The sequence below is a fragment of the Schistocerca serialis genome, chromosome 1 (assembly GCF_023864345.2).
Source record: "Schistocerca serialis cubense isolate TAMUIC-IGC-003099 chromosome 1, iqSchSeri2.2, whole genome shotgun sequence".
Lineage (NCBI taxonomy): Eukaryota > Metazoa > Arthropoda > Insecta > Orthoptera > Acrididae > Schistocerca > Schistocerca serialis.
In genome coordinates this window covers 439,196,611-439,217,860 of record NC_064638.1, presented here as the reverse complement: position 1 = coordinate 439,217,860, position 21,250 = coordinate 439,196,611, and the positions used below count along the sequence as shown (strand labels likewise).

Sequence of the window (21,250 nt, the reverse complement as noted above, 5' to 3'; positions counted from 1 at the left end):
CATCGGATTAGGGAAGGATGGGGAAGGAAGTTGGCCGTACCCTTTCAAAGGAACCATCCTGGCATTTGCCTGGAGCGATTTAGGGAAATCACGGAAAACCTAAATCAGGATGACCGGACGCGGGATTGAACCGTCGTCCTCCCGAATGCGAGTCCAGTGTCTAACCACTGTGCCACCTCGCTCGGTCATTGGTAGTTGTTGTATGCTTTGCACATAGATGTTTTCACAGACTCATGAATCTCTACTAACCTTCTCTTGTCGTTTAGGCGTTCCCTTTTGAACTGAGAGTGCAACAGTTTCTGCTTCCTCATTATCTGCCGAATTTTGTTATTAAACCATTGTGAGTCTTTTCCAGCCTTTATCCACTTACTAGGCAACTAACTCTCCAGATCACAATTTACAATCTGCTTAAACTTTGGCCATAATTCTTCTAAATCCATTTTACTGGAACTAAGTGACGTCAGTTCACTGTCTGAGTGAGATGTTAATAACTGCTTACACTATCCTACCTCTGTTGACTAATTTCTTAACTTTCACAGTCATAGTTGCTATAATGACATCATGATCACTAATTCCCATTTCTATACTGACATTGTAGAGAAGGTCAGGTCTATTTGCAGGTACAAGGTCTAAGATACTTCCATTACGTGTGGGCTGCCGAGCTAGCTGCTCAAAACAATTTCCAGAAAACATTTTCAAAAGTATTTCACATGACAGTGTCTGTAACCCCCTCAGCAAGGTATCCATATACATCTCTGTCTATATTCGGCAGGTTAAAGTCACCTTAAACTAGTATTGCACTACTGGTATTTGCACGCTACTGACTGCAGACCCTCTCTGAATGACTATAACTGTCACAGCAGAATAGGGTGGCCAGTAAAAACATCCAACAGTTAACTTACGTTTCACCTACACCTGTTATATGCGACCAGATGACTTCACTTTCACACTCAACTTCAACCTCGGGACAGACAATATTTTTGTCAAATGCAATGAACACTCCCTCTCCTACGGCTCTAATCTGTCTTTCTGATATACGTCCCATGAATTGCTAAATATCTCAGAGCTTTCCACTTCGAGCTTTTGCCAGCTCTCGGTCCCAAGAATAATTTGAGTGTGAGAACTTTACTGGAGGGTAGTAAATTTGGGATCTTTATTATGAATACTTTGACAGTTTACTGATAACATTGTGACAGTCGAAGTGTCTTTATTCTGAACTTCCCTTGCTGTGAGTCAACTGGTGACAGTTCATCAGAGCACCTCAAACTACTGCCTAGCCTAAAAGGCCTCATGTGCACTCCCCAAGTGCTCTGCTATCCAAGAAGCTGCTTCCTTTGCACCCCTGACCTATCAAGGGGAGCCCTACAAATCCCCATTCAATAATGCAGGTCTAAAAATCAACATCCAAGACCATCACAGAGTCAATGAAGCCTTTTGTTGAGACTCTCCACTCAGCTCCAAACCAAAGGACCCTGATCAACTCTGGGAATGATGCTGCAAATTGAGAGCTTTGAGAGATCTGGTTGCACTCTGCGTGCGAGTGCAGCAGTCTTCACCACCTCCACCAGTTGCCTGTACAAACTGAGGATCACCTCAGAAACCCATGCGACAGGCGTCGTTGGTGCTGATGTGAGCCACAACATGCACATGACTGCACCCTGCATGCTGGATGCCACAGGCAAAGCCAACTCGACATCTCGGATGAGGCCCCCACATCACGGATGAGGCCCTCAGGCAGACATACTGGTGCACAGTGGCCTTCTTTCCAGCCCTGAAAGCTATCTGTCTAAGGGACCTAACATTGGAGCACCCAATAACTAATAAATCCCTCCCCCTGTGTGCTTGCTTGGAACCTGCTGAAAGAGCAGCCACCTGTCCACTCACAGGGTGAACGGGCAAGGCCAGGTGGCCAGTCTCCACATTGGTCCTCCGCCGCAGGCGACGCGAACACATTACCTCCCACCACTCGCCCTGCTGTGAGGTCAGATCCACCATGTCAGGTACACTAGGAGGTGCCTCGGAATCAGAGCCTGTGGGCAACGCAAGTACACATGAGGTGTCCCATGTGATGTGCCAAATTCTCTCCGCCATCGATACATCCCGAAGCAGCAGCCTGAAGGTGAATTACCATAGCCAACAGTACATTCAGCTGTTCGCAAACTGCGGCCAGCTCCTCCTGTGTATGCACACAGCATGCACACGTCCTGTCCATCCTAGCAAGACTAATTGAAGAAGTGAACTACAAATGTAAACAATCCTAGATATGCGACCTGCTATCCTCGTGATATGTCTTAAGAAGTTGGAAATTTATATAGACTGTTGGTCTGATCTGGAGGTTATCAATTGCTGATTTATTAATCTGAGTTTCATCTCTTCCTTACTTTACCATATTTATCATCAATTAGTGTCTCTTTTTACTGTTATATTCCATAATATAGCAGATGTTTTTTATAAAATATCCACCCTACTGTTTCTTTCATTTGGTAATTCTTATTGTACTTATTGTCACTATTATTTCATCTGGTTTGTAATTGCATCTTTTGCTTTTGTCTCTGTTTATTTTAACTGAATTTGTGAAGCTGAATGTGTGGGCTGCATCAGGTAGTGGGCTCAAGTGAATCCTTGTGCATACACGGTAGCAATAAATGGCTATGTTCATTTATGTTGTATGGAATCCTTGTTGTTTTGTCCACTTCAGTACTTTGTATTACTTTCTGCATAACACATACATATTTTTTGTTTTGAAAGTAGGTTTCTGCACCACCTGGCAGTGGCCTGTATAATAGCATTTTAAGCATTATTCTGATACTTTTCCTCTTTATTTGTTTTATACTACAATAATTTGTCATTACTGGAAGGGAAGTCGCTGAGGAACATCAATGCATTGCCAATGATAATGCAACAATTGCAGCGAAGAGTAGACATTACCATAAGAAGCTTAATAATTTTTTAAACCAACTACTTACAAAAAGTTTCAGAGAGATTGCACAATGAAAGTTTTAAGAATCACCAATCAATTGGTAAAAGTGTCTCCTCTCTTCAGATGAAAGAAACAACTCTTAGAACGGAAGCTTATCCACCCATACTGCATAGTTCACCAAAAGTGCTCAAACCAGAGGTTCCTTTGAGACCTATTTTGTGTGCTATTGGGTCTCTAACCCACGAAGAAGATATTCCAGAAACCCTACATTGGTAGAAGCATCAATTATATTAAAAACTTTGTGCATTTTATTGAAAAACTAAAAGGCATGGACATTGGCTAGAGCATAGTCTTGTCCTTATTTACAATGTTTCCTGTGAATGTAGCTATATCATAATACAGCAGATATTTTTCTGACTGTGTCTCACTACAACGGATTTCCAGTACAGCAATGAAGCAAACTGACTGGATGGCCAAAGGCAGCTATCTTGTTTATGAATATTTTTGAACAGCAGGCACTTCAGATAGCCATTAAAGACCACTTAGGTGGTACAACAATGTGGATGATCCCTTTGTAGTATGTACCCAAGGTGGACAGGAGTTGGATGGCTTCTTGGCATGTCTCAATAGTATCACCATAAAATCCAATCAAAGATGGAGAAAGAAAGCAAAGGAACCATAAGATATACAGAAGAGCTGCACACACTGATAAGACACAATACAAAAAAGAGGTGTCATTAAAACCTTGGTGGTCAGGGCTAACCAAATTTGCAGGCTAGTATATTTTACATGATGAGCTGGGTCACCACCAGGAAAAATTATTACTCCAGTAAGGAGGTGGATCAATTGGAAAACTCTTTTCTTCTCTTTGATTAATAACATTAAGTTTTAACCAAGAATGAAGTTTAAATGATCTTTAGAAGCACAAGAACAAGAAAGAATATATATATATATATAATGGAAGGAAACATTCCACGTGGGAAAAATTATATATAAACAGTTCCGTCCTCCGTCACAGCGGGACCCACCTCCTCTTCCTCAAAATCACCCTCTCCAAACCTTCCAGGAATTTCTGACTTCCAGCCTTGCATCTCAATCCTTCTTAAAAAACCTTAATCCTACACCCAACATCACCACTGCTGAAGCCCAGGCTATCCGTGATCTGAAGGCTGACCGATCCATCGTCATTCTTCCGGCGGACAAGGGTTCCACGACCGTGGTACTTGATCGTCGGGAGTATGTGGCTGAGGGACTGCGTCAGCTTTCAGACAACACCACATACAAAGTTTGCCAAGGTAACCCCATTCCCGATGTCCAGGCGGAGCTTCAAGGAATCCTCAGAACCTTAGGCCCCCTGCAAAACCTTTCACCTGACTCCATCAACCTCCTGACCCCACCGACACCCCGCACCCCTACCTTCTACCTTCTTCCTAAAATCCACAAACCCAATCATCCCGGCCGCCCCATTGTAGCTGGTTACCAAGCCCCCACAGAACGTATCTCTGCCTACGTAGATCAACACCTTCAACCCATTACATGCAGTCTCCCATCCTTCATCAAGGACACCAACCACTTCCTTGAACGCCTGGAATCCTTACCCAATCTGTTACCCCCGGAAACCATCCTTGTAACCATTGATGCCACGTCCTTATACACAAATATTCCGCATGTCCAGGGCCTCGCTGCGATGGAGCATTTCCTTTCACGCCGATCACCTGCCACCCTACCTAAAACCTCTTTCCTCATCACCTTAGCCAGCTTCATCCTGACCCACAACTTCTTCACTTTTGAAGGCCAGACATACCAACAATTAAAGGGAACAGCCATGGGTACCAGGATGGCCCCCTCGTACGCCAACCTATTCATGGGTCGCTTAGAGGAAGCCTTCTTGGTTACCCAAGTCTGCCAACCCAAAGTTTGGTACAGATTTATTGATGACATCTTCATGATCTGGACTCACAGTGAAGAAGAACTCCAGAATTTCCTCTCCAACCTCAACTCCTTTGGTTCCATCAGTTTCACCTGGTCCTACTCCAAATCCCATGCCACTTTCCTTGACGTTGACCTCCACCTGTCCAATGGCCAACTTCACACGTCCGTCCACATCAAACCCACCAACAAGCAACAGTACCTCCATTATGACAGCTGCCACCCATTCCACATCAAACGGTCCCTTCCCTACAGCCTAGGTCTTCGTGGCAAACGAATCTGCTCCAGTCCTGAATCCCTGAATCATTACACCAACAACCTGAAAACAGCTTTCGCATCCCGCAACTACCCTCCCGACCTGGTACAGAAGCAAATAACCAGAGCCACTTCCTCGTCCCCTCAAACCCAGAATCCCCCACAGAAGAACCACAAAAGTGCCCCACTTGTGACAGGATACTTTCCGGGACTGGACCAGACTCTGAATGTGGCTCTCCAGCAGGGATACGACTTCCTCAAATCCTGCCCTGAAATGAGATCCATCCTTCATGAAATCCTCCCCACTCCGCCAAGAGTGTCATTCCGCCGTCCATCTAACCTTCGTAACCTGTTAGTTCATCCCTATGAAATCCCCAAACCACCTTCCCTACCCTCTGGCTCCTATCCTTGTAACCGCCCCCGATGCAAAACCTGTCCCATGCACCCTCCCACCACCACCTACTCCAGTCCTGTAACCCGGAAGGTGTACACGATCAAAGGCAGAGCCACGTGTGAAAGCACCCACGTGATTTACCAACTGACCTGCCTACACTGTGACGCATTCTATGTGGGAATGACCAGCAACAAACTGTCCATTCGCATGAATGGACACAGGCAGACAGTGTTTGTTGGTAATGAGGATCACCCTGTGGCTAAACATGCCTTGGTGCACGGCCAGCACATCTTGGCACAGTGTTACACCGTCCGGGTTATCTGGATACTTCCCACCAACACCAACCTATCCGAACTCCGGAGATGGGAACTTGCCCTTCAGTACATCCTCTCTTCTCGTCATCCGCCAGGCCTCAATCTCCGCTAATTTCAAGTTGCCGCCACTCATACCTCACCTGTCTTTCAACAACTTCTTTGCCTCTACACTTCTGCCTCGACTGACATCTCTGCCCAAACTCTTTGTCTTTAAATATGTCTGCTTGTGTCTGTATGTGTGGATGGATATGTGCGTGTGTGCGAGTGTATACCTGTCCTTTTTTCCCCCTAAGGTAAGTCTTTCCGCTCCCGGGATTGGAATGACTCCTTACCCTCTCCTTTAAAACCCACTTCCTTTCGTCTTCCCCTCTCCTTCCCTCTTTCCTGATGAGGCAACAATTTGTTGCGAAAGCTTGAATTTTGTGTGTATGTTTGTGTTTGTTTGTGTGTCTATCGACCTGCCAGCGTTTTTGTTCGGTAAGTCACCTCATCTTTGTTTTTATATGTATATATATATATATATATATATATATATATATATATATATATATATATATATATATATATATATATAGTTATAATAGAGGGAAACATTCCACGTAAGAAATATATATCTAAAAACAAAGATGATGTGACTTACCAAATGAAAGTGCTGGCAGGTCGACAGACACACAAACAAACACAAACATACACACAAAATTCAAGCTTTCGCAACAAACTGTTGCCTCATCAGGAAAGAGGGAAGGAGAGGGAAAGACGAAAGGATGTGGGTTTTAAGGGAGAGGGTAAGGAGTCATTCCAATCCCGGGAGCGGAAAGACTTACCTTAGGGAGAAAAAAGGACGGGTATACACTCGCACAAACACACATATCCATCCACACATATACAGACACACGCAGACCTTGTCTGCGTGTGTCTGTATATGTGTGGATGGATATGTGTGTTTGTGCGAGTGTATACCCGTCCTTTTTTCCCCCTAAGGTAAGTCTTTCCGCTCCCGGGATTGGAATGACTCCTTACCCTCTCCCTTAAAACCCACATCCTTTCGTCTTTCCCTCTCCTTCCCTCTTTCCTGATGAGGCAACAGTTTGTTGCGAAAGCTTGAATTTTGTGTGTATGTTTGTGTTTGTTTGTGTGTCTGTCGACCTGCCAGCACTTTCATTTGGTAAGTCACATCATCTTTGTTTTTATTTATATATATATATATATATATATATATATATATATATATATATATATAATAGCAGGAAACATTCCACGTGGGGAAAAAAAATATATCTAAAAACAAAGATGATGTGACTTACCAAACGAAAGCGCTGGCACGTCGATAGACACACAAACAAACACAAACATGCACACAAAATTCTAGCTTTCGCAACCAACGGTTGCCTTGTCAGGAAAGAGGGAAGGAGAGGGAAAGACGAAAGGATTAGGGTTTTAAGGGAGAGGGTAAGGAGTCATTCCAATCCCGGGAGCAGAAAGACTTACCTTAGGGGGAAAAAAGGACGGGTATACACGCGCGCGCACACACACACGCACACGCACACACATATATATATATATATATATATATATATATAGAGAGAGAGAGAGAGAGAGAGAGAGAGAGAGAGAAGAAAACCTTATATGTTTCTGCGTGAGCTCCGATCTCTTATTTTACTATGATGATCATTTCTCCCTCTGTAGGTTGATGTCGCCAGAATATTTTCACATTTGGACAAGAAAGTCTGTGACTGAGATTTTATGAGAATATCTTGTCACAATGAAAGTGTCTTTGTTTTAATGATTACCATCTTAACTCATGTATATCTGTGATCTGTAAACAATCTAAGAGAGCTGCTAAGATTGTGTCCTAAATCATTTATATAGAATAGATTAGGAACAACAAAGGACGTAAACCACTTCGTTTGGGATTGCCATACATCACTTCCATTTTACTTGATGACTTTCCATCAGTTATTACAAAATGTGACCTTTGTAACACTAGATCATACACATATGATTTGATTAAAAGTCACTTGTGAGGAATGGTGTCAAAAGCCTTCTGGAAATTTAGAAATGTGGAATCAGTTTGAGATCCTCTGTTGAGCAAACACTGCTGCATATGACTAAAGAGCTAATTGCATTTGACAACAACAAAATTTTATGAATTCACGTCATTATCAATACACTGTATTCTTTGAGGTAAGTCATAAAGTGCCAACACAGTGTATGTTCCAAAATGCTACTGCTTATCAACGTCAGTGGTATTGACCTCTCATTCAGTGGATTACTTTTATTTCCTTTCTTAAGTACTGGTATGACCTGTGCAACTCTCCAGTCTTTAGATATAGACCTTTTGCCAGGCGAGTGGTTGTAAACGATTACTAAGTTTGTTGTTGTGGTCTTCAGTCCTGAGACTGGTTTGATGCAGCTCTCCATGCTACTCTATCCTGTGCAAGCTTTTTCATCTCCCAGTACCTACTGCAACCTACATCCTTCTGAATCTGCTTAGTGTATTCATCTCTTGGTCTCCCTCTACGATTTTTACCCTCCACGCTGCCCTCCAATACTAAATTGGTGATCCCTTGATGCCTCAGAACATGTCCTACCAACCGATCCCTTCTTCTGGTCAAGTTGCGCCACAAACTTCTCTTCTCCCCAATTCTATTCAATACTTCCTCATTAGTTATGTGATCTACCCATCTAATCTTCAGCATTCTTCTGTAGCACCACATTTCGAAAGCTTCTATTCTCTTCTTGTCCAAACTATTTATCGTCCATGTTTCACTTCCATACATGGCTACACTCCATACAAATACTTTCAGAAATGACTTCCTGACACTTAAATCGATACTGGATGTTAACAAATTTCTCTTCTTCAGAAACACTTTCGTTGCCATTGCCAGCCTACATTTTACATCCTCTCTACTTCGACCATCATCAGTTATTTTGCTCCCCAAATAGCAAAACTCCTTTACTACTTTAAGTGCCTCATTTCCTAATCTAATTCCCTCAGCATCACCCGACTTAATTAGACTACATTCCATTATCCTTGTTTTGCTTTTGTTGATGTTCATCTTATATCCTCCTTTCAAGACACTGTCCATTCCATTCAACTGCTCTTCCAAGTCCTTTGCTGTCTCTGACAGAATTACAATGTCATCGGCGAACCTCAAAGTTTTTATTTCTTCTCCATGAATTTTAATACCTATCCCGAATTTTTCTTTTGTTTCCTTTACTGCTTGCTCAATATACAGATTGAACAACATCGGGGAGAGGCTACAACCCTGTCTTACTCCCTTCCCAACCACTGCTTCCCTTTCATGTCCCTCGACTCTTATAACTGCCATCTGGTTTCTGTACAAATTGTAAATAGCCTTTCGCTCCCTGTATTTTACCCCTGCCACCTTTAGAATTTGAAAGAGAGTATTCCAGTCAACATTGTCAAAAGCTTTCTCTAAGTCTACAAATGCTAGAAACGTAGGTTTGCCTTTTCTTAATCTTTCTTCTAAGATAAGTCGTAAGGTCAGTATTGCCTCACGTGTTCCAGTGTCTCTACGGAATCCAAACTGATCTTCCCCGAGGTTCGCTTCTACTAGTTTTTCCATTCGTCTGTAAAGAATTCGTGTTAGTATTTTGCAGCTGTGACTTATTAAGCTGATAGTTCGGTAATTTTCACATCTGTCAACACCTGCTTTCTTAGGGATTGGAATTATTATATTCTTCTTGAAGTCTGAGGGTATTTCGCCTGTCTCATACATCTTCCTCACCAGATGGTAGAGTTTTGTCAGGACTGGCTCTCCCACGGCCGTCAGTAGTTCCAATGGAATATTGTCTACTCCGGGGGCTTTGTTTCGACTCAGGTCTTTCAGTGCTCTGTCAAACTCTTCACGCAGTATCATATCTCCCATTTCATCTTCATCTACATCCTCTTCCATTTCCATAATATTGTCCTCAAGTACATCGCCCTTGTATAGACCCTCTATATACTCCTTCCACCTTTCTGCTTTCCCTTCTTTGCTTAGAACTGGGTTTCCATCTGAGCTCTTGATATTCATACAAGTCGTTCTCTTATCTCCAAAGTTCTCTTTAATTTTCCTGTAGGTGGTATCTATCTTACCCCTAGTGAAATAGGCCTCTACATCCTTACATTTGTCCTCTAGCCATCCCTGCTTAGCCATTTTGCACTTCCTGTCGATCTCATTTTTGAGACGTTTGTATTCCTTTTTGCCTGTTTCACTTACTGCATTTTTATATTTTCTCCTTTCATCAATTAAATTCAATATTTCTTCTGTTACCCAAGGATTTCTACTAGCCCTCGTCTTTTTACCTACTTGATCCTCTGCTGCCTTCACTACTTCATCCCTCAAAGCTACCCATTCTTCTTCTACTGTATTTATTTCCCCCATTCCTGTCAATTGCTCCCTTATGCTCTCCCTGAATCTCTGTACAACCTCTGGTTCTTTTAGTTTATCCAGGTCCCATCTCCTTAAATTCCCACCTTTTTTGCAGTTTCTTACTAAGTATGGACCTTTATATTGGCATATTCTGAAAGAAAACTATTTGGGTTACATAAGTGATTCAAGTTGCTTCCCTACACACAAGATATCTACTTCTAATTTATTCAAGTTGGCAGCTGTTCTTTATTTAAATTCTGGAGTATTTACTTTGTCTTTTTTGGCGAAGAAATTCAGAAAACTATTTAGTGACTTCGTTTTAGCAGTAATGTCATCCATAACATTACCATGACTGTTACGCAGTGAAGATACTAATTATGTCTAGCCGCTTGTGTACTTATATATGACCAGAATACCTTTGGATTATCTGTGAGATTACAAGAAAGTGTTTCACCATATTGGAAACTATTAAAAGCATCCCATGCTGAAGTCGGCTTTAAATTTCAAACTTCCGCAAAACATTGCCAATCTTCTTTCTTTTATCTAATTTCGTGTGCTTTTCTTGTTGATTCTGCAAAAGTGTTCTGAATGTTTTGTGTACCATGGGGGATCAGTTCCATTGCTTATTAATTTATTAGTATAAATCTCTCAATCACCGTCAACATTGTTGATTTGAATTCAAACCACATCAGGTTTACACTTACATAGTGAATTAGGAAGGAATGGAGACTGTCTTTTAGGAAGGCATCAAGGGAATTTTTATCTGCCTTTTTAAGTAGATATATTTTGTGTTTATTTTGGGTGGGTTTGGATGTTACAGTAATAAGTCTTCCTACAATGACCTTGTGGCCACTAATCCCTGTATCCATCATGAGGCTCCCTATTTGCTCAGGATTATTTGTTGCTAAGAGATCAAGTATGTTTTCATAGCCACCTACTTTTGAAGTGGGCTCCGAAACAATATGCTCAAAATACACATAAACAATTTAGGAGACAATCTCAGCAGCTCTCTTAGATTGTTTGCAGATTATGATTTCATTTACCTCCTGTGCCTCCAACTCAGATCTTCCACTTGGCTTTGCATTAAAGGTTTGCAATCGATTCTCCATCTACATGGATATTCTGCAAATAATACTTACATGTCTGGCAGAAAGTTCATTGAACCACCTTTACATAATTCTCTATTATTCCACTCACAAAAAGTGCATGAAAAAAACGAACACCTATATCTTCCCGTGCGAGCTTTGATTTCCCTTATTTTATTATGATGATCGTTTCTCCCTATGTAGATCAGCATCAACAAATTTTTTTGCATTCAGAGGAGAAAGTTAGTGACTGAAATTTTGTGAGAAGATTCTGCCTTAACAAAACAGCCTTTATTTTAATAGTGTCCATCCCAAATCCTATATCATGTTCGTGACTCTCTCTCCTGTATTTTGCGGTAATACAAAATGTGCTGCTCTTCGTTGAACTTTCTCAACGTACTCCATTAATCTTAGCTGGTAAGGATCCTAGACCACACAGCTGTACTCCGAAAGAGGACGACGAATAAGCGTAGTGTAGACAGTCTCTTTAGTAGATCTGTGACATTTTCTAAGTGTTCTGCAAATAAAACGCAGCCTTTGATTTGCCTTCTCCAAAACATTTTCAATGTGTTCTTTCCAATTGACATTGTTCGTACTTGTAATTCCTAACTATTTAGTCAAATTTATGGCCTTTAGATTAGACTGTTTTGTCGTGTAAGAGTTTAACGGATTCCTTTTAGCACTCGTGTGGATGACCTGACACTTTACATTATTTAGAGTTAATCGCCAATTTTTGCACTATTCAAATATCTTTTCCAAATCGTTTAGCAATTTCTTTTGATCTTATGATGACTTTAGTAGTCGATAAATGACAGTGTAATCTGGAAACAGCCTAAGATGGCTGCTCAGATTGTCCCCTAAATAGTTTACGCACACAAGGAAGAGCAAAGGGCCTATAGCGCTACCTCGGGTAAAGCCAGAAATCACTTCTGTTTTACTCGATGACTTTCCATCAGTTACTACGAACTGTGACCTCTCTGTCAGGAAATCATGAACCCAGTCACATAACTGAGACGATATTCCATAAGCATGCAATTTCACTACAAGCCGTTTGTGTGGTCTAGTGTGAAAAGCCTTTTGGAAATCTATAAACATGGAATCAATTTGAAACCCCTTGTCAATAATACTCAACACTTTGTGTGTGTAAAGAGCTAGCTGTGTTTCACAAGAATGATGTTTTCTAAGCCTGTGTTGATTGTGTGCAAACAAGAGCGTGCTCTTCGAGGTAATTCATAATGTTCGAACACAATATATTCTTGGACAAAGTGTTTACTTCTATTGCAGACATTTACTTCTGCCAACATGTTGAGGGTAGGTTGAAGTCACCCCCAACTTTAAGTGTATGAGTGGAGTATCTACTGGAGATGATATTCAAGTTTTCTTTGAATCTTTCAGCCATTATATCATCTGTGTAGCATATCGATAAAAGGAACCAATTATTCATTTATTCTGGTTGTCAAGTATAACCTCTACCCATAATAACTCAAAGGAAACACAAGGTAAACTACTTCTAACAAACAAACCACTACAAATTCTATTTAATCTATCCTTTCAAAAACTGTCACATTCTTCTCAAAAATTCAGCTGAACTCATCTCTGGCTAAGCCAGCTTTCAGTATCTATAGCAATTTGAGCTACAGTACTTTTCTATTAACTATTGGAACTCTGGTTCTTTCCAAAACAAGCTATGACAATTTATAGTTATAATACTTATGGCTCACATCTACCCATGTCCTATGTTTCACCTGTACCCTTTGACACTGAGGACCCGAGACCTCCTAACCTAAAAAGTCACCCAGTCCATTCTACACAGTCCCCACTACCTGTGTAGCTATCTCCTTCGTGTAATGGAACCCTGACCTATTAAGCAGTACCCGATACATCACCACCCTCAGGGGCAAGTTAAGGAACCTGCAGCCTACAGTGTCACAAAACCGCCAGAAACCAAAGAGATTTTCTTCTGATCCAAAGCGACACACATCATTAGTAGGGAACGTAAGCCATAAACTACAGTTGGCGGCTCCCTGTGCTCTAGTTGGCATCAGGCAGGATCCATATTACATTTGGGTTGACTCCCCCTGCTATGCACACAGAGTACACAATGGACTCGATGGCAGCCACATCTCTAAGCAGCCCCATGTCGTGCATCACACTGAAGCTCCCAACTACAAGTAATCCTACCCTCTGTGAATGCCTGATCTTGCTGGCTGAGAGGACAGGAAAGGTGACTACTCCTGACAATAACCTGGGTTAAAGTACAGTTTTTTCCATGTTAAGTGACAACATACTTGACCTCGGAACTGTAAAACTTATCAACCCATTGAATGGTAAAGATTTTATACATCAACATAGAACTTTTGAGCACTTTAAGAAACGAAATTCAGCAAAAAAACCAATGCATTTTGGAAAGATCTTTAATGTGCGGCAACATGTTTACTGCATATTTTTGTATTATGAAAGTATACATACTATTTCCACCAAATACAGCGTGGTACCTTCCAAAAAGCACTAAAATCAACATTGTGCTGTATGATGTACTTTTGTTAGCCAATCATAGCTCATGTCATGTGATGTAGGCCGTCAATAGCAACATCACTGTTAAGCAGTGCCAACACACAAATAGATAATGCTAATGGTTTAAATTAATGTACTTACAGTACAGCTACTAGAAAAACTAATCTTGAAGCTTGTATCATTATCAGTCTTGTTTAAGTACCTGTTCACTGTTCAACACCTAAACTGTACAGTGAGTTGTTAGCTTTACCACTCACCTGTATTGTGAATTGCTACCTTTATTCCTTTCAATATTTGCTATCCACCCATTGTATCTTCTGTAATCATGAGTAGTTACAGATGTATAAGGTTTCCACAGACACAGCCCTGTAATATCTGAGCAAGATTAACACAACTGTGATGTGGCAAATGTCAAAGAGAAACATTCCATACTAGCAAGTAGCAAAGTCTGACGTTGAGCTTTCTGGCCAAAAGCCAGTTTACTGAAGCTCATTCAGAGCATATGATTGTGGAAGACTCGTGGTATCGACCAACCCACAGATCAGGGACTGTGGGTTTTACTTTGAGAAGAATGTGACAGTTTTTGAAAGGATGGATTAAATAGAATTTTTAGTGGTTTGTTTGTTAGAAGTAGTTTACCTTGTATTTCCTATGAGTTAGTATGGGTAAAGGTTATACTTGACAACATTGACAAGCCTTGATGAGGTCCTTTGAGTGCCTGCTGTTTGGTACAGTCCAGAAGGCAAGTAGAAATTATCAGAGGGTCTGGATGAGGCAAGCATTATTCTCCTACAAGTACTGAAATCTGTGGATGACAAAATTTATTTAATTCTGAATCAAAAAGGCTGTAAAACAGGAGCTATACCATCAAAGTTTCAAGAAAAATATGAAAAACTAAATTACGACCAATACAATGACTATTGGCTAGGATAACATGAAGAATAGAAAGAAGACCTTAAGGAGTATTATATGAAGATAATTTTGGTATCAGAAAATGGAGAAGTATGAGAGAAACAATTCTAATCTTGAATTCAGTAACAGGAGGAAGGGAAAAGAGAGGATGGAAGGAAGTTTAAGCCCTATTGTTTTCAATCACAAGACACTAAAAATGGAATGCAGGTGATCTTTGTGGCTGCCATGAGCCCTATACTTGTGCACTTCCTGTGGGAGGGTCAAATTGACTGGTGCCTTTTGCGGTGGCTTGCCGTGTGATCAAATTGCTTGCAACTTTTCTCACAGGAGTACTGCTACTACATGATAAAACACACTTTCATATGACTATGCATGCTCAGGATGTTATGAGGCTTGAAATCTGAGATGTTTAAACACACTGCCTGGGCATGACACTATTAATTTGCACTTGTTTGAATCTTTGAGAGACCATTTGTGAGGTCTGATATTAGCGGACGATGACAGGGCACCTGCCAGCTTTGCCAGCTTACGGACAGATGGATACAAACTGTTCAAAAGCTAATAACAAATGTCAAAAAATAAGGCAACAAAAACATCACGCAAGGTATGCTCAATGAAAGTTGTTATACAAATGCTTTGTTGTTTAATACCTTACCCACATATTACTATATTTCTTTTGACAATAATAATGCTGCCTAGAAAGAATGAGGACACCCTATCAACATTCCTCCAGAACATCAATAACTACTCACCCATTCACTTCATCTAGTCCTCTTCAGCTCAACAAACCACCTTCCTCGATGTTGAGCTCCACCCAAGACTAAATCTGTACCTCTATCCATACCAAATCTAGCAACTACCAACAATACAGCTGCTACCTATTCCACATCAGGAAGTCCCTCCCATACAGGGTAGCCAACAGTGGTTCTTTCAACTATGGTGATGAGCAGTCCCTCTCCAAATTTGCCAAGGGTCTCACTGAGGCCTTCACACACAAAAATTAATCCCCCCCACCTTTTCCAGAAACAGATCTCCCATGCCTTGTCTCCATAGTAACCTACAACTGTAGCCTGTCTGGCTGCAAAAGAGGATTACCCTCACCCTTGTGACTCAATACCACCCACGACTGAAACAACTGAACCATGTTCTCTGCTAAAATTTTGACTACCTCTCATTGTGTCCTGAAAGGAGAAATACCTTCCACACCCCTCCCATTGTGGTATTCCACTGCCCACCCAATCTAAGCAATATCCTTGTGTACCCCTAAGCCATCCAAACTCCCAACCACCAACCCCTTGGCTCATATCCCAACAATATACTTAGATACAAGATCTGCTGCATACATCTTCCCACTACCTCCTTCTGCAATCCTGTCACAGATGTCTTATCCCCCATTAAAGGGAGAGCCACCAATGAAAGCACCGAGCAAGGTGGCGCAATGGTTAGCACACTGGCCTTGCATTCGGGAGCATGACGGTTCAATCCTGCGTTCAGCCATCCTGATTTAGGTTTTCCGTGATTTCCCTAAATCACTCCAGGCAAATGCCAGGATGGTTCCTTTGAAAGGGCACGACCGACTGCCTTCCCAATCCTTCCCTAATCCCATGAGACCGATGACCTCGCTGTTTGGTCTCTTCCCTCAAACAACCCAACCAATGAAAGCAGCCACCTGATCTACCACTTAGCTGCAATCACTGTGATGCATTCGTTGTGGACCTAACATAACAAATTGTCTGTCTGAATGGATGTCTACTGGCAAACAATGACCAAGAGACAGTTGGACCATCAAATTGTTGAGCATGCCACCTAAGACAATGTGCTGCACTTTAATGATCATATCATAGCTTGTGCCATGTACATTCTTCCCACTAACACTGGCTTTTCTGAACTATGCAATTGTGAACTCCCCCTGCAACTTATCCTTCATTCCCATGACCTCCTCGGACTCAACCTTCACTAGTCTCTATCCTCTACCATCAGATCCTCTTCCTTGCTTCCACTGCAGCCCTACATACAACTACCAATGCACCTGCACAATGATGCTGCTTCCCTCATTTCCCACCTCAGCACAGCCTTCTAACACTGCATCTAGCAGCCCACTATCCTGTTCCTGCCACTACCAAAAGCAGCATTAGCATCTTTCCCCACCTTTAAGCTGCTAGCCCTCTCCTTCCCCATCCTATGTCTCTCCTATACACCCACTAACTGTCCCAGCAATGGTTGCCACACCTATCAGAAGCAGTCAAAGACATCAAGGTGTGTGTGTGTGTGTGTGTGTGTGTGTGTGTGTGTGTGTAAAGACACAGCCTGATAGCTAATAATATCCAGTAGTAACCACCACCATCACCACCAATGTGCTTGTCTGTTACTCAATGTCTCCTATGTGGTGAGAAGCAATCTATCATTTTCATTATAAAGTCAATTACACATCAATTCAATGACAGTAAGCAAACTACTGTTTGTGAAAACATGCATTCCAGGACAGCAATGGTACCTAATATTCTGAATGTTCTGCTGAAATATGACATGAATGAATTCAGAGTTATCTGAGAGAAGGGTGACACGATGAGATCTAAAACTTCACTGATGTAGCAGTTTATATTCTACATTGTCCTTAGTAGGTTACAGTAATGTTGACATGTTGTGCCTAATGATACTCCAAGCAACCTGCTTGACATTTTTCCACTATTTCATTCCACAATGCAAGCTGCTTGGACCAACAACTGAGGTAACCATCACTGCAGAATTTGTTGCAGCATGATCCGTCCAGTGACGCAGTTCACATGGCCATTTCAACATGAAACATTTCTGGGCAATGGTGACCAGTGCAATGACAAGCCTGGAAACAGTACAACCCCTAACGTGTGATGTCAATGTAGTTAATTTTCGAAAGACTGCTCCTTCCAAACTCATTAACATGATGTTATGGCACACTTTCACATTGGCAAGGAATACTAGTAGCAATCGCTTCAATTTTTCACTTCAAATGTAGGTTCCTCACTGTACGAGCTTGAAATAGCACAGCCATTTTTGTCACAGAAAAGATGGACTGTACTATGGTGTATTCCCTACCCCTGCACTTTGAATCAGCTTTCTGATATAATGCTGTAATGGCCTTCAAGCTTGGATTCAGTAAGATCATTCTTTCCAAGTGATGTAATTTTCAAAAATATTTGTGTGTCATTATCATCTTTCTGAAATTAGTACTATTTGAGAGTATATGTTCCAAACATGTGTCAATATTTTATGATGTAATTTCAGCTATTTATTTGTTTTATTTACACGTCAAGTTCTGTAGGACCAAATTAGGAGCAAATCTCCAAGGTCATGGAACATATTAGTACATGAAATTACAACATAAAAGTATGTATGACTGCCTGTCTATCTTCTGTCTCCATATCTTCCTCCCACTCCCACTTCAATAGAGTAACAGTCAACAATATTACATAATTTATGAGTTATTCCGGTATTTTTATACAGCAACAATAACCACTGGGCAAATATCACAATCAATGTAAGAGGAAGGTAAGTTCACAACTTTAATGTCTTGTCAGTTTTGAAGCCAGTCAAGGATGGAGAAAGTAGTAGCTCACAGTGAATTATGGAAACAACAGTCAATGTAGAGGACTAATAGTTTATCAGTTTGACAGGACCCAATTACAGTACGGTGAATAACATGACTATGTCTAGAATGTCAACAAAATTTTCTCATTAAAACTTAACAAGATAGTATAATACATTTTAATAAGTACTGATGGACATACATAAAAATTGAAATAATAAAGAAGAATTCTAACCTGTGCATGGTAAATGTCGACCCATAGCTTTGGGAAGAATGTTAAATGCAGAGGAACACCTTCAAAGCCCACCATGGCACTCAAGTTCACAAGTGCTTCTGACATGCATTCATTGTTTATAGCCAATCGACACATGACATCAATGAATTCGTGATATGGAGAATAAAAGTCATGAAGTGCATGATCATATTCCTCGTCCACTCCCTAGAACAAAAATATAACAATTTAAAACAGAATACTGTAGGTCACTAAACACTACAGCTACTTGAGAAATGTAGCTTTTGTGAGATTTAGAAGTTTTAAATAATAATGTCAGAGCCTATAATTGTCAAAAATTAATTTTATGCATTTACATAGAGATGTGTCTGAACTATCACAATAAGCAAGACCATCCAATTGTAAAATGCTGCATTTGTATGCAATAGGCATTCTAATGTTAACAAAATATAAAAGTTAAGGAGGCCAAGTTGCTGAAGAAAAGATACTGTGTAACACACAGTTATGACCAGCAGATTTACAAGTAATATTTCACAAAATAGAAATTGATGTGTTGTTGTATGTTCTTCCCTGAATTGCAGATATTAAGTTCTTCAATGAAGTGATTACAACACAATGGAATGAAACAGCCTGTGGCAAAGATCTGGATAATGTGATCACTGTGGTTATTGATATTTTACTACTGAAGTGTGGATGTACCAGAAATGATGCTGCCAGTAGACATGTTGCTCTAGTCAAGAGTGCATTTGTTACATTCAGCTGTGTTTTAATCACTTCACTGAAACTCCATATTTTCACTTTGGTGACAAATAAGGGAAGAATACGCTGTCGGGGGGTGGGGGAAATCAATACCGTGAAAGAGTTGAGCGACATAAACAAAAGTTGACAGGCGTGTTCCTACGTCTGAAAGATGATGACCATCCACTAGTAACCATTACGAAGATGCAGATCAGGTTTGCTTTAAATACATGCTGCAATGGTTGTGAGCATTGGTTACCTTTGACACTGGACATGGTGAGATGACGTAGTCCAGAATTCCTTTAAGGCGACACAGACACCATTTTCAACACACCACTGAGTATGAACGAGGTCATGTAAAAGGGCTAAGAGAAGATGGATATTGCTTCTATGATATTGCTTAAAGACTTGGTAGGAATCTAGCCTCTGTACATGATTGCTGGCAGGTCATGAGAATGTACAGCTGCAAGAAGACCAGGCTCCAGACGACCATGTGGCACTACCAAGAGCAAAGACCATTGCTTTCGGCAAATGGCTTCGACGCATTTTACTGCATCTGCTGCAGCAATCTGAGCAGCAACTGGCACCACAGTGAAACAACAAACTGTTACAAATCAGTTACTTCAAGGACAGATCCAAGCCAGTCATCCTGTAGTGTACTTTGGAAGGCAGGGGGGAGGTCTGTTGTATTTTCTGGTGAAAGCTACATATCCATCGGTGCTCATGGTGGCCATGTGTTGGTTAGGAACAGGCCAGATGAGCACTTGCAACCATCCAGTCTGCATGCTACACATACTAGGTCTACACCTGGAGTTATGGTCTGAGGTGTGATTTCGTATGACAGCAGGAGCACTCTCGTGGTTATCCTATGCACCCTGACTGCAAATTTGTACATCCATCTGATGAATCAGCCTTTTGTGCCGCCACTCATGAACAGCATTCCAGGGGGTGTTTTCTAGAAGGATAAGGCTCACACACATACCACATCTGTAACCCAACATGCTCTACAGTGTGTTGGCTTCTTGCCTTGGCCTACTTGGTCACGAGACAATTCCTGCATCGTCCACAAACAGCATTAACTGCCCCTGTATTGACCGACCAAGTGCAACAGGCATGAAACTCCAAGCCAACAAACTTCTGTCACCTATACAACACAATACATGCATGTTTGCATGCTTACAAACAACATTTTGATGGTTACACCAAAGTTATCTGCATTTCCCATTTGCAACAGTTTATCTTATCCTTACATTAAGCTGTGATCTTGCAATGTTAATCACTAAAATATGTTACCTAGTCAAATTTATTCCTGAAATTTAATTAGTCTACATTAGTTATTTTTTGGTGGTGTGGTTTTTTTTTTTGTTCGTGTATATAATAAACACAGCTACTTCTATTTTGGGAAATATCACTTTGCACAGTTGTTTTACAAAAATTGTGCATGTAATGGAACATTTTTCCAAACTTAAACACCTTCAAAATAGAGTCCACCAGATATATTACATCTGTCCAAACCTTTTTCCATTGGCGAAAATAGTTTTCAATCTCACCTGAAGTTATTTTGTTTAGGACCTCCAACAATTTTTTTTTTTTCACTCCTTCTACGACTTCATGGGGGCAGGGGGAAAAAAAGACCTACACTGCCTTGACATGGGATCTCACATGCCTGGCTTTCTTTGGACTTAGTGATGAAGCAGTTTTCCAGTAGCTGGAGTGTCGCTTTGTTTCTGGGTCATTTCCGTAACACAAGAATTCGGCACCCACAACGACAATGACTTCTGCATCACAATCTGGATAAATTTCTGGATCTTCTTTCAATTTCTGGCACACACGAAAACAATTGGCTTTCTGGACATCAGAGAGTACACACAGGATAGATTTTGCTGCAACACATTTCATCTACAATCAAAATTCGTTGGCATGACCTCCACAACATTCCAGTTATTTCCACCAATTCATTGACTGTTCTATGATGATCAAACGTGATCAGAAGATGGATTTTTTCAGTCTTTTTTG

General features: G+C 41.0%; 1 protein-coding gene across 1 annotated transcript in view; it reads right to left on the bottom strand.

The window, feature by feature from the left end:
• The window catches only part of LOC126472697 (ubiquitin carboxyl-terminal hydrolase 34), a 529,852-nt gene that overhangs the window by 41,417 nt on the left and 467,185 nt on the right, over positions 1-21,250 (bottom strand). The window contains exon 49 of the mRNA XM_050099952.1: positions 18,500-18,703. Within this exon, the coding sequence (XP_049955909.1) occupies positions 18,500-18,703 (204 nt within the window). The remainder of the gene's footprint in view (positions 1-18,499; positions 18,704-21,250) is intronic.